The following is a 15,138-nucleotide window of genomic DNA, read 5'->3' as shown; positions in this document are numbered from 1 at the left end:
CTACTCAACCCTTCAATTGAAAAAATGAAAGACTAAAGTCAAAATGGACTCGACTACTATAAACAATAAGTTATGAATTTTTTTACAAAAAGTTGGAGTTGAAGACTTGAAGCATAAACGTTTAGAGGACTTGACCACATTAAAAGGGATCGACCCTTTTATAGTGTGGCAATGGCAAAAAGTAGTCGACCCCTATAATTAGTGAGTTTTGAAAATTAAGGAGTATATGTTGACTTAGGTTGACTCTCATCTATATTTTAATGATAACAAAACTCAATTTAATTAATAATTGTAAATTAAGTATTTTAGATACTAAGCCTTCAAAAGGCACAATTGCAACGGTCTTTATAAATGAACCAACCAATCTTTCTCAAGACCTCAAGCTCAAAAAAGTGTCAAGTCATCTTGAAGAAATACCTACAAGAAGTTTGAAGACTTGAAGACTATAGTCAAGTCAAGTAGAAATATTTCAAGCACTCTACTTATGTATGAGAACAGATAGTCAACCTTCAATCCAAAGGTACGCAAGAGTTTTGGAGTTTTAGAACAAATTCTTTCGAAATCTTGTTTAATCGATGCATATTAATGTTTAAAATTTGCTAGGATAACTTAGGACAATTTTTATCATACCTAGAAGTCATTTTAAAATACTGGCAATTGGCATGATCAATCATACTACTGGTCATAATCAATCATCCAAAGTGCGATTGGCTTGATCGATCATATAGTATCCTACTAGAATGAGCAATAAAGAATGATAGATCATCTAGATTGGATTGATCTATCATACTAAGTCCAAGTATAATGAATTACAAAACATGACCGATCACACCAACAAGCTTGATCGATAAAACAAATGTATGCAAAAAGGGACATAAAGCATGATCGGTGATACCCCTTTACATGATCGATCAAGCTAACTTAAACACTACTAGGGCTATAAAGCATCAATCATGAAAGACATGAAAACTTGTTGATTGATGCATGATTGATCAACAAGCCTAAAAAATAAAAATAAAAATATAGGTGTTACACATGATTGATCAATCATAACTTTATAGGGATCGACCAATGTGTTTGTTAGTTTTTTTGCAAACTGCTAAATAATGACTAGTTTAGTAAGAGTTCTTATTAATAGCCCACCAGATGTCCCTTACAATATTGATTGAACATTTATTTGAAAACCAAAAGTAATTCATTTCAAATCTCTCAAAGTTTCTTTGAAACCTAGTATTATCAAGTTCTATCATATTCTCTCTTGTGCTCAAAAGGATGGATCTTACTAGGAGAAGGTTGATTCTCCCATACAAAGGTGTAAGTTTTATTTTTCTTTTGTATTTCACTTTGAAATTTTGTAGAGGTCTTCTAGAACCTCAAATATAGGAAGTAAAGGCCCACTAGAACTAGAATCTAGTTCTTTAACTCCTTCCGGTGAATAATTGACCCTTGAAACAATGAGTTTTGAATTAGAAAGGAGTCAACCCCTTGTGCAAGCAAAAGAGCTATTTAACATAAATTAGTTGACTACATTAGAGGGGTTGATTACATGCATCCTACTAATTAAGCCTAATTTTTTTAAAGGAGTTGACCATTTTCAAAGGAGTCGACTCATTTTTATAGAAATTCATAAGATTCGAAAGATATAAGTTAAAAAAAAGTACAAGTGACCTACCTTCATGTTCGGTAACAAAAAAGAGTCTTACTGCTAAAATGGGAATCATTACATTTTAAAACCAATCAGGACTTGGATAAGTTGATTGATAATTATTGAAAATCCATTTGTAAGTCTTGGTATTTGTACCTTGTAGTTATTGATAGTAAGTTCCAAGTGTTGTACCTTGGACCAATGGGTTTGCTATGTAAATGTAGTTTGACCTTTTTTGTTAATGAATCAAACTACGAAGTGCAAAAATACTTTAGAATGGAAGTGCAAATCCTCCTAGAGGGTTGTGAACCACTTTGAAAATAGTTGTATATTTATGGATGATTATTTCGATTGATGTTAAACTACTCTGATTTGATTAGACAATTAGTGGCCATTGAAATTGATAAACTTATTCAAATCCTTCAGTTCTCTATGTTTGACTTGACGATATATATCCTTTCTACGAAAAATATCTATATGAGTGTTCATTTTAAGCCTAAGTGCCAATTATGACTCTTTATTATTTATTTTTAGATTAAATTATTTATTATCTATCATATTTTTAAATTAAGTTATTTATATTGACTTTTAAAAATGAATTTTTAATTAAGTTATGTTGAATTATTTATAGTTATGATTTAATATATATATATATCATTAGTCTATATTTTTTATCCTTATCATCTAGAATGATTCAACAAAACAACTATTCATTATTTAAAAAATAAAACATTTATAATTTAATATAATGTCTCTGTTTTTGTCCTTAAAATTTAAACTTATTATTCAATATTCATATATTTTTACTTATGTTTACATATTTTAAATTTCTCTAGTAATTTATTTATATTTACTTTTCTGAATTATTATTTTTATTAATTTGTTTAATTATTTACATTGCTGAATCAAGATATTTATATTCTAATAGCTTTAAATATTTTTTTATTTCTAATTTACACTAATTATTTTTATATATTTTATTTTTTTCATTTTTATAGCCTTTATAATATTTTCAAGATCAGCTTTTCCTTAAATTATTATTTTATTCATTATAGAAATAAAATAAAATAAATAAAAATATTAAAATAAACAATTATTTATTAATTTTTTATTTATTTACTTTATTTATAATATCTTCTCTATCTACAATTTATTATAATTTAAAATATCCATTGTTCATTATTTAAAAATAAAAACATTTATAATTTCATACTTAGTGTTTGTAATAGTGTATTTGTTTCCTACATCAAATCATATTGTTATTCAACGTTATGATTATTTTTTTACTTATGTTTGATTATTTAATTGTCTTAATTAAGTTATTTAAAATTACTATTTTATGTATAATTATAATGTTTTATGAATTAAGGTATTATATTTATTAGTTTTACAACATGTATTATTTCTTAATTAGTCAAATTAAATTATTTTGACATACTATATTTTTTACTCATCTTTATAGCCTTTATAATATTATCATGAAATTAGTTTTTTATAATTTATTATTTTATTTCTTCTTCATAGTATAAAAATAAAAAAATAAAAATCATTAAAAATGAAACTATTCCTTTATAATGTTTTCATGATATCCTCATTTACTATTATGTAATAGCTTCCCTGTTCATTATTTTAAAAATAAAATGCTTATAATTTCATTCTTATTTGATGTATTGTGTATATTTTTCCTAAATAAACTTTAAACTTATTCATAAATATACTGATTTTACTTATGTATACTTATGTTTAATTCTTTTATAATTAATATATATATATATATATATATATATATATATATATATATATATATATATATTGAATTATGTTACATGTAATCATTTATTTTCTGAATTAAGATATTCCTATTTATTAGTTTTAGAACATGTACTATTTCTTACTTACTCAAATTCATATTTTGATTTACTATATTTTTTACTCATTTTTATTGCCTTCATACTTTTTTTTTAATGATTTCATTTTTTGTATTTAATTTTATTTCTTCTTCATATTATGAAAATTAAAAATTATATAAAGGTAATAAAATTTTACTTATTTATTTTTATTTTTATATTTTATTTTTATATTTTCATGAACTCCTCATTTAATATGACTTAACATATCCATTGTTCATTGTTTTAAAAACAATTATGGTTGCATACTTACATTATGTAATAGTGTATATGTTTTTTAATTTGAATTTAAATTTATTTTTCAATATCCTATTTTTTTCTTATGTTAACTAAAATTTAATTATTTACTTTTTAAATTAATTTATTTATATTTACTTTTCTTATTTATGTTTTTCATTAATTTATGTTTAATTATTTACTTTTTAGAACTAAGATATATATTTATTAGGTTTACAAAATATACTATATTAAATAGATCCACCTGAAGAACTATATTATCTATCACCAAGGCTTATATGTTGCAACATACACAATTTTAACTTTTATATCATAAGTACAAGAATTCAGGCAAAATGTTGAGTATCAACTTTCAACATGTAGAAGAATACAAAGCCAACAACAAGGTGATAACTTGGCAATTAACACAGATATAACATGTGAGTCTCTCCATAACACTAGTGGATTGTAAGTATCTAACACAATGAATATTATTTCACTCATGCCAAGTGCAACATCAAGGACATCCACATCAAATCTTCATAGTAAGAACCTAATACTTATTATTCTTATTATCATAATTTAATAAACCATCTACTAACATATTAAGTTGTTTTAGGTTCAACAAATAGTTTAAGAAATCAAGAAACTTCAGGAGATTGTGAAAATTTAAAAAACAAAGACGTTATATGTCCTGCATGCAATACAATAATGTCGATTAAAGAGAGGTCAACAATTCTGCAAAAAGATGTCCACATTATCAATTCTGTTGCCAAACGGTAAGAGTTGCATTGCCTTTGTAAATACCTACTACACTTTTGAGAGATTTACTTAACGAGAAGTTTTACGACCATGGACATAAAGTTTAAAATAAAATCAGGATTTATAATTCTATGTTTGATTCTACTTCAATGAGAGGTAAATTTGATAACACCGTGAATGATGATAGAGAGTCACATACACTAAAAAATAGTGGTGCAAATTACCTTAGGATTGGATCTATGTTCCTAGAAATAGGGTTATGTCTAAAATTTACATTGTTATACATTTATGATACAAAGTATGGAGCACAAAATAAAATGTTTTCTTTTAGAGGAGAAAATGATTCTCATATGATTGATGAATCTATAGTTGAAATGATAATTAAAGCAAAATTTAGAACAATTGAATATGTATGTTGAGATATATAGATATGCCAAGGATATAATAGTATATAATCCTCAAGAAGCCCCCGTGGAATGAATCAAGGAGAAGACTACCTTTTGGATCCAAATCTTCTCAATAATATTGCTAACAAGTGCTTTATATCCACTTGTAGGTGTGGCTAAAGAAGTAAATAAGGGGGACTTTCATAAAGATGAGATAGAGTTGTAATTACATAACTATGTATGTCCTCATTTATCTTTTAAAGGATATAGCCCTAATAGCATTGTAGTCATTGTAAACACCTTCCCACGACTATAAATACAACCTCAAGGCATAGGTTAGAACATCAAGTCTCTAGTCTCTTGGCTCAATTCATCTCTTTCCTCTTCTCTCTTTTCTGCTCATCTTTCTCCCCCACATTTATCCTTCTTCGCCCCCATGAGCTAGAGCAGTCTCTTATTTGTTGTTATCTTTTTCTCTCTTCTTTCTTCTATTAGACTCTTGTACTAATGTGAAGAAAACCCTAAAAATCAATATGGTATTAGAGCAGACGATTTAGGGTCTTGCTCGAAGGCTGCTTGAAATTGAAGAAGAAACTCATGGCTGATCAAAGTATGGCTGGTGTCTTCCTCTTAAAGATAAGTTTTTTTTTCTCCTTATAAGCCTTGGTTTGATTGAGTTTTTCATAAGAGATGATCCACAAGTTCTTTATTCAAAATTCCTAAAAAAACTCAGCTTATTTCACCTTTTGCTAGAAGCATGATTTTTTTATGAAAAATCCTCCCTTATTATTACCCTTTTCATTCTAGCCACCTTTTCTCAATTAAGAAATTTTCCTTTATTGTTGCCCTTTTTATTTCAGCCACTTTTTCTCAATTAATAAATCTCTTTTTACAGCATTAAAGATCTATCAAAACATGGGTGGTTGCCTTCTTTTTTTTTAGAAAGTTGAAACTTGTCTCATTTTCATGGTTATATTTCCTTCCTTAATTAAGGTGTTTCTTTTTTGAGTTCCTTGTACCTTTTGAAGGAAATTTTTTAAATATAAATTCCATATTTTGAGGGTTGCTATTTGGAACAAAGTTCTTCTTTTTTTGGAAGGGAAAAAAGGACCACTAAAAAGAAACTTACAATTCCCTCAATTTCCTTCGTGGAACTTCTAAGCTGAAAATAACAAGTGAAACCTTCCTTTTCTAGAACCTTCTAAATTTGATTTTTTAAATCTTTAATTTTCTTTTTAAGAGATCATTAGTTGAGTGATCTAAAGCCAAATCTAATTGATTATGGCTGAAAATAGTCATTTTCCTTCTTTGGAGCTTGGAAAACACTGAATTTCTTAAAATAACCACAGTTCCTCTTAAAAGGGGTTCTAAAGTCTCTTTCTTGGGCCCAATCAGTTAAAATATTTCTTAGTACAAAACATCTTGTTGATTACCTTACGAAATCTCCTTTACCACTTTGATGAGGAAAATACCAATTACAAAAGGTGGTTCAAAGAATATACATTAGTCATTAATTAACTAATTAATAACATGGAAGAAAGTGCGACAATTTAATAACTAATTCTCTTGTTTTTCAAAACTTAATCTCCAAACTCCTTACTCTCACACAGTCTTTTCAACTTCCTCTTAAAATATTTGGGTGTGTTTGCTTGGTACACACCTTTACTCCACTCAAACCAAACTTGATGTAACCTTTTTTGAATATCAACCTTTCTATTCTCAACAAAACTCACCCTCTCTATGTCTACATCCAAATGAAGCAATGAAACCTCTTGCACCATAGGACATGAGGATATTGAAGACACTTCTCCTCCTCTTGCTCTCCCATCACCTAGGTCGTCTATTGGTTCTAAGGTAAGTCTTTCTCCTAGTCCTTTTATTCCATTTTCTCCTCAATATGACACTCGTCCCATTGCCCTCTATAAAGAACCTCGCTTTTGTTTCCCTACACAACCCTCTACTTTCCATCTTATATCCAAATTTCTCTACTCACAAATTATCTCTAGGTTGTCAATGCTTCTTTGCAACTATTTCTTCATCTCTCTTCTAAAAGTTTTTCAAGAAGCCTTACAACATCTAGGATGGAAAGCTGCCACAGAGAAAGAAATCAAAGCTATGTACTCCATGCACACTCGGGATCTTGTCTCTTTACCATCCAGGAAGAAACCCGTTGGATGTAAGTGGTATTTTTTTTTTGAAATATAGTTCAAATGGAAGTATTGCCAGTCTTAAACACAAACTAGTTGTCAAGGGGTATACTCAATCCTATATTCTCTCTCGTTGCTAAATTAAACCTTATATGTGTTCTTATCTTCCTAGTGGCAAATTTTCAGTGGGGTCTTCATCAACTTAATATTAAAAATACTTTTTTAAATGGTAATCTCCGCGAAGAAGTTTACATGATACAACCACTAGGTTTCGTAGTTGAGGGGGAGAGAGTATATAAACTTCAGAAATCCATCTATGACTTAAAATAGTCCCCTGGGGTAGGGGTGGCTTCGAACCGAGCCGACTCACGAGCGGCTCGAGTTCGGCTCGGTATATCTCGAGCTTGAGCCTAGCTCGAGATCCGAAATCGGCTCGTTTAAATTAACGAGCCGAGCTCAACCGAAGCCAGGTTCAGCTCGACGGTTCGCGAGCCGGCTCGTTAATTTAACGAGCGGCGAATTCGTGGGATTTGGGAAATTTTCAACAGTCTGCCATTTCTCATGCTGCTCTCTCTCTCGAATTTTTTTTCCGGTCTCTCTTTGCACTCTCTCTCTCTCGGTCTCCTCCTTCCCTTCTCTCTTCTTCCTCCTAAATTTTTTTCTCCCTCTCTCAGCCTCCATCTCCCTTCTCCCTCTCACCGCCGCCGAACCTAATCCTTCCCCCCGCGCATCGCCTTCTGCCTCTCATCGCTGTCACCGTCAACTCCCTTAGCATCACCCTCGACTTGTTGTACCCCAACTAGAGCAGTTGCTTTGAACCCTCTCCCGTCGGCGTCACCCCCTACCACCGTCTACTGCCGTCGTCAGATCAACTGGCCACCGCTCTCGCGGGATCGACACAGAACCCTCCGGATACCTAATTTGAGGGGGGAAACTCCGTCCCGCACAGGGTGCGAACTCGCACGTGTAGTTCTTCACACATGCGAGTTTCGCATGTGTATTTTTTTATATAAAAAAAAAACTTGCAAATCCTATTCTCAGCCTGTTTTTCCTCTGGACGATGCAATTTTGTTAGCCCTAACCGCCTCTAGTACTATTTTTCTTTCGGACGATGCAATAATACATAAAAATATAGTGTGTTAAAGTTAGCATATGATCAAATTTTCTTGTTTATTTATTTATTTTTATAATTAATCATGTGCACAGTTAATTGGCTCACGTAATTATTGTATTAATGTACAATAAACTGCAATCATTAAATAATATAATATCTAATTTAATTAATTAAGATATTAATTTATTTTAATTATACATTAAATTACTTATTCGTGTCATAATCATGTTTGTTTTACCTAATTTGGGGTTTAAGTATTATGTTTTAATTAAGTATGCTATTATAAGTTCCTCATTTTCTTGTTTTTTATATTTTTCTTATTTTGGGACACTAACATTGGAAATTGTTTTTCGTGTACATGAACTCGTCCACACTAATACCAAGTTTGAAATTGAATTCATGTAGATGAATGAAATGAATTTGAAGCAGGAGATGAAGATGGACGTCAAATTTTAAATTTAGTAATAGACTCATATCGTTCTTCCTTGGCACCAAATACAGTTCAAGCTTTGATTTGTGGCAATGATTGGGTTCGGGCTCTTCACGGTGTAAAGAAAAATCAAAAGGTGAATTTCTTTGATTAATTATTTATTATGATATTTTTTAGTATTTTTTAGTTTTATTTATTAAAATTTTATTTTATGATTACAACCTGATAAGATGAGTGTAGAGATAATGCTACCAGCTACATGATTTTACATGATTTTTCATGTTTTTCTCATCATGGTATTTTTAATATTTTTAACGACATTAAGTAACTAGTAGTGGAAGAGTATTTTTTTATCTGACAATAACTAATTTTATTTTTTTGTTTTTGTCATAGGTGGAGATTTTGCTCATGCAAGGACGTATAATATTTTCTAGTGTGAAGAGAAACAACTATAGTTTGTAAATTTAAAATGGATTTATAGTTTTTATTTTGGTGGTTGTAAATTGATAGTGATATTTCATTTATTTTTACTGTGTTTGATTATTATATGGAGTTTATTCATAATGTTATGCAGTGTATGGAGTGTTTAGACTATTTTATGGAGTGTATAAATAATTTCATGGAGTGTTTATGGAATGTATAGAAAATTTTATAGAGTGTTTATGGAGGTATTATGTATATAAATTATGCCCAATTTTAAGTATAGGTCATGCCGAATTTTATAAAGGTATTATATACATTGATTATGCTCAATTTTATGTAGAGGTCATGCCCAATCTAATACATGTATTATATGTATAGGTTATGCCCAAGGGAATTATATATTTCAAGGGAATTAATATCCACTAAAATGTATCAAATTTTATTTACCCAAAAATGTTTTGCCACAAAATATAGTTTTTTTTATAGTGAAACCTTAAAGATTTGTATAATTTGGATGGAAGGCTGCAAGATGAAGATTTTGAATTTTTGTCTGCCTATGGTCAATTGTAGGGTATATAGTTGACATGATTTATTCGAGCTCAAGTATTCTACTGCATGTAATATTATCAACTGCTTCTGCTTCTTCTGTCGCATGTTCAAAGGTTAATTATTGAAAATTTTAAAAAAAATTCTATTCGAGTGTGTTGTCATAGAAATTAATTCAATTTTTTTATGAATTTCTAGATTTTACGATGAATTAAATACTTACCTCTTTTGTTGAATTTCTTCCTCTATTAGAAGTCCACCAATCCTCGTGTACTTGATCCTCGATGGTAGATCCTTCTCTCACTAGACAAGGTAGAGTCGATTTAAGGATTAGTGTGACTTCCTCAACATGAAATTCTACCTCCCAATGATAAGAGATTTTCCATAGAAACAAATAAATGTATACCTAAAATATTTATTATAAAATATAATAAATTCGTACACAGTGTTTAAGCAACACCACACTATAAAAACAGTAACAAATTGATAGTCAATCGTTGGTGGAGATGTGGTAGATTGCTTGACTTTTCTTCTATCTATGTAGTTGAGTCTTTGTTAGTGGTTGTCGACTATTAGTGAACATTTCCATTCTAGCACCAAATGTATCATTCAACTACTTCTTATGTAGTCAAATTCATGACTTCTTTGAATGATAATTTTTTTTTTACCAATTTTGCAAAAATTGAAACTCTCATGGCACCATTAGTTTCCATAGTTTGTAGTCATCGAAATTAGGAATAAGAAGGATCTTGAGACAACATCAATCGAACAATTCAATGTTTGGGTTTCTTTGACCCATATGAGATAAACAAGTATGAACTATGAAAAGTACTCATACAAGCTCTTGAATTTTCCCATAGGTAGTTGAGTCTTTTGTGTGTAAATAAAATTTATTTCAGAATTTGTATCGTTGTATGATCCGTTATCTGTAGAATACTTTATTTTTTAAATATTTTTACACATAAATAAAATTAAACTTAAAATAGGAAATATAAAAGAATGAATTGTATCGATGAAAAATCCATTAAGAAAATAGAAAAATAATATAATTTTTACTCCATTGACTAAATTTTTAAAAAAATATCATTTATCACCGAAAATTGTACACACAATATTGTATGGTGGTATGACAAATTGTTCTATTTACAGAAAATAAAATACAAATTTAATACTCAGAGTAATTGGCTTTCAATTAAATTTACAGAAATTGCCCTTCCATGACGTTTCATTGACTCAAGAGTTAGTGAGGAGAAATTTTCTATGGACAAGATCATAAAACTCCAACAACTGGAATATTTTAATGGAGTTGCTGCTTGCTCGGAATGCAATGAAGTGGTGAAAGACCAGGAATTGACAAACACATGATTTCAAGTACGAATAACGCCTCATTTGAGTCTTCAAGAATCTAAATTCTACAAAGACGGCCACAATTCCAAGTTACAAAAATGGTCATGAAAATATTCACAACTCCATAACTAAATTAGTCGAGCATCTAAACACATTTGTAATTTCTGATGATTTCTCATATTAATTTGATGTATTAATTTCAACTAAAACAAAGTGATCATATCTTTGGTTTTTCCGATTTTTACTACTTAAAAAGAAAATTTTCTTCTAATAAATATTTTAAATTTTATATAATTATTTTGTCTTCTTTAATTGTATATTTGACAATTTTTTATGATTTTATGTTTTCGGATTTTCAAAGTATAGGCCATATATGGCTGATCCGATACGAAAAGTCATTTGGTGCGAAACGGATGACTGAGATAGTCGTTGATCATGATCGAACTGCTATGATAACCATTTCGCATGTTTCACATCTAATAACTTTTCGTATTGGATCAATCTTATATATATATATATATAATGAGAATATCGTTCTAAGTAGAGTTTTGATCGAACCAATGGTCGAATCCGATCTAACCCTATTGGGTCAAAACCAGATTTAACAGGTCGGTGTGTATTTTAGATACGTAGAAACGGCTAAAACCTGTAATTAACTGAACAATGGATGAAGCCACGAAAGTCGTCCAATGTGGAAGACGAAAGTGACGCCCAACCTTTCTCTTTTGCTAATGACTAATTCGGTCTTCGCAGCTTATTATGCCTTAGATTCTCGCAAATTCTACCTGATATGACATGCGAAGGATGTTCTAGCCGCCCGCGCCCACCGGTGGGCTCCCTTCCGTCGAGGCGGCGCCAAATCTAACTAGGCAGTCAACAGCTGCAAACTTCAGGATTTGACAACAATAAGAAGCTTTGTCAATGGAAATAATAAGAAAACAATCGGCTGGGAGATAAAGCGTCTCTCATTTGCATCTCAGTCTAGGCGTTCTCTCATTAGTAGCGCCTGATTCGTCGCCGAAGATGAAAACTCGATCACGAATGGCGTCTTTTCCTTCCTTCCTTCCTTACCGTTAAAAGCCAAGGGTCACTATTTCTTTCATTTCCGACCTTTCTGAAGGCTCTCGATCGATCTCCTTCTCTCTTGCTACCCGTCGGAAATGCGCCGGAAATTGCCACAGGGGGCGTTCATCCTCCTCTCTGCTCTCATCTTTGCCTCCTTCTACCTCTTCCTCTTCCGTTCCTACCACAGGACACGGTTATCTTCGGCTGCCACGCTTTCTCCGTCTCTCTCTCAAGTTTTGGTGGAACTCTATCCCTCCCTCTCCAATTCCCGTTTCGCTCTTCTTCGCCAAGAAGCTCGCCCTCGTTCCCGCGTCTCCCCTCCCTTCTCCGTCCTCTTTCCCGACTGGGAGGTGGTCGTGTTTCTGGATGCCCCTCTGTCGGTAGACTCGGCTGGAGGGTTTTTCTGCCATTTCCAGGATGGGTCTGTCTCGCCGGCGAGGCCGGACTCGATCATCCGTGACGCCGCCGAGAACTCTACTTTCAAGTGCAGCATGCCGCCGGGTGTACGCCGGTTACGCCCCTTCTTCTCCCCTCTTGTCACGGGTTCCTCAGAGATTTATTCCCCGGAAGCCATCGGCGGCCCCTTGCCTGAGATGTCACGCTGGAGCTTCCTTGCCTACGAAGCGCTATCAACGGAGAAGGATGTGATTCTCTTTGTCAAAGGCGTTAACAATCGTCAGGGAAGAAACGTCCCCAAAGAGTCCCTCCGCTGCGTTTTCTCCAACGGCATGATCAAGTCCTTCGTGACGAGCTCCACTCAGGAGGTGTTTCGGTGCTCCCACCCGCCGAAGGAGAAGACGCTTCCCGCCACAGAGAAGGTCAAAATTTCGCTGGAAGTGGCCAACCCAGATGGACCTCCCCGGGTGGTGCCCTCCACTGCTTATTACACCCGTCCTTCCCCACGTAGGTCAGCCCTAAGCCCTTCCCAGTCACTTCTGTGCGCGTGTACGATGATCCGCGACGCCGCCAAGTTCTTGCGCGAGTGGGTGACGTACCACGCCGCTGTCGGCGTCGACCGCTTTTTCGTGTACGACAATGGCAGTGAGGACGACGTCGGAGGGGTGATCCACAAGCTTACAGAAGATGGCTATCAGGTGATGAGGATTCTGTGGGCGTGGGAGAAGACCCAAGAGGCCGGATTTTCTCACTGCGCCATCTCCTACAAAGACTCCTGCACTTGGATGATGTTCATCGACGTAGATGAATTCGTGTTCTCTCCATATTGGCTCAACGCATCCTCTCCTTCCAGACATATGATACCTTCCGTCTTGCCGTGGACTACCTCCTCCTTGTCACTCTCCTCTTCTCCCTCGTCGTTGCCGCTGTCGCCATTGTCATTAAATTTTGTGACCTCCCAATCGTCCATGTCCAGACGTATCGGTCAAATTTCGATACCATGCCACGAATTCGGCCCCTCCAACCAGGCGACGCACCCTAAGAGCGGAGTCACTCAGGGGTACACATGCCGCCGGCTAGTCGAACAGCGGCACAAGTCCATTGTTCTCTTAGATGCCGTCGACGACAGCTTGTTGAATCTGGTTCACCATTTCCAACTGAAAGAGGGTTACAGGTCCAGGAAAGTTTCAAAAAACAAATGGGTGGTGAACCATTACAAGTACCAGGCATGGCCAGAGTTCAAGAAGAAGTTCCGACGGCGGGTTTCGGCTTATGTCGTCGATTGGCGGAGCAACATGAACCCCACGTCGCAGGACCGGGCCCCGGGGCTAGGGTTTTTGCCGGTGGAGCCTGATGGGTGGAAGACTAAGTTCTGTGAGGTGAACGACACGCAGTTGATGGAGTTGGTAGAGAGATGGTTCAGTGTGGAGGGAGACAACGGGCAAAGAATCGCTTGGCTGGATGAATGAAGATTGATCTTGGCTGCGTTATGGAGCCATATCTTAGTTGGGTGAGACGAGGAAGCTCATCTTACAGTCGGAACTGTATATACACACCTGTAAATTGATTGAACCAGAGTTTTAGATCTTTCTTTCTTCCCCAAATTTTAACAACTCAATAGTTTACAGCAATAAAATAGTTCCATGAAGGTTCTGTTATGTTTAATTCTTTCATTTCTAGTTTTTATGGTTCAAGTGATTATGGAAGAATCCATTAGAAGGAATCTGATTCGTTTTCAGTTGGATCTTCCATGGTCTCTTATACATCTTATTTAGAATTGGAAGAAGATAATAAGGAAGAAAAACCGGTTTAGAAATATAAAACGAATCATCTCAATCTCCTCTTTAAATCAACTGCTTATCGCTTACGGATTTGCTTCATTTGCCGCCAATGGATCCTCTAACTACGTTGTTTTCTAATGGCAACTCCTTAACCACTCCTCAAAGGATTTGCTTATCGTACTCTTCAAGCTATTAAAAGTGGAAAAATGCTACAGGTGGCTTCAAATTGACGAATCGACAAATACTCCTGGATATCCATTTCTTTCATTTGGAGGAAGGTAGACGATGCCGCTAATGGAAATGGGTCCCATCTTTAATTTTTGTCACCAAAACGACACATTTATGTGGGAAGTGATGTCTGCTCAATCGCAGTCTTATCCCTTTATTTGAAGTTAATTATCTTTTGATAGCTTGGTCTTGGCTGCAAAAAAGTCAGTTCTCGAGAATGGTAGAACATTCATTATCCTCTCATATAGAAAATTTTCATGAAAATGCAGAATGAGGAATTTCCCTCATGGAGGGGTTTCCCTCGAGGATTGGCAATGGCTATGCATGAACATGTCTAAGAGAGAGATGTTCCGGGTGATTAGATTTCTAGGAATTGTGTTTTAAAATCTCAATTATTTTTTATTTCACTCAAGTCTAATTTTTTTTTGTAGAGACATTCTCAAATTTAAAAAATGTTAGCAAACAAATTTTTTGACATATTAAGGGATCAAAACCTTTTATGCGTATCAAAGAGGAGATGATATGTGTTTAACATGGAGTATATTTTCTTTCACATATACTACTAATGTAATATATTTAAATGCACGTGTCCTTCTTGTTAGGAATTAAACGCTCTAATTTCAAATTAATGAGAACAATAATAATAATCGTGGAAGAAAGGAAAAACAAGCACGAAAACAAACAACAAGATTTATACAGGTTCGCCTCAAGGTGAGACTACATCCTGTCTTTCACCGTTGCAGTA

General features: G+C 33.6%; 1 protein-coding gene across 1 annotated transcript; it reads left to right on the top strand.

Moving 5' to 3' along the window:
* The first annotated feature begins 11,964 nt into the window (after positions 1-11,964).
* On the top strand, positions 11,965-13,853 carry LOC137939448 (glycosyltransferase family 92 protein RCOM_0530710-like). Its single transcript, XM_068784714.1, has 3 exons — positions 11,965-11,969; positions 12,044-13,303; positions 13,361-13,853. Exons 1-3 carry the CDS (start codon positions 11,965-11,967, stop codon positions 13,851-13,853), a joined length of 1,758 nt encoding a protein of 585 aa, XP_068640815.1.
* Positions 13,854-15,138: the final 1,285 nt, after the last annotated feature.

Source organism: Aristolochia californica, unplaced genomic scaffold (assembly GCF_029961685.1).
Source record: "Aristolochia californica isolate CCGP_79_NKW_82.1479 unplaced genomic scaffold, dmAriCali1.0.hap1 SCAF_8, whole genome shotgun sequence".
Classification (NCBI taxonomy): Eukaryota; Viridiplantae; Streptophyta; class Magnoliopsida; order Piperales; family Aristolochiaceae; genus Aristolochia; species Aristolochia californica.
Note: the sequence above shows the minus strand (reverse complement) of the source record. Positions and strands in the feature narration are given on the sequence as shown.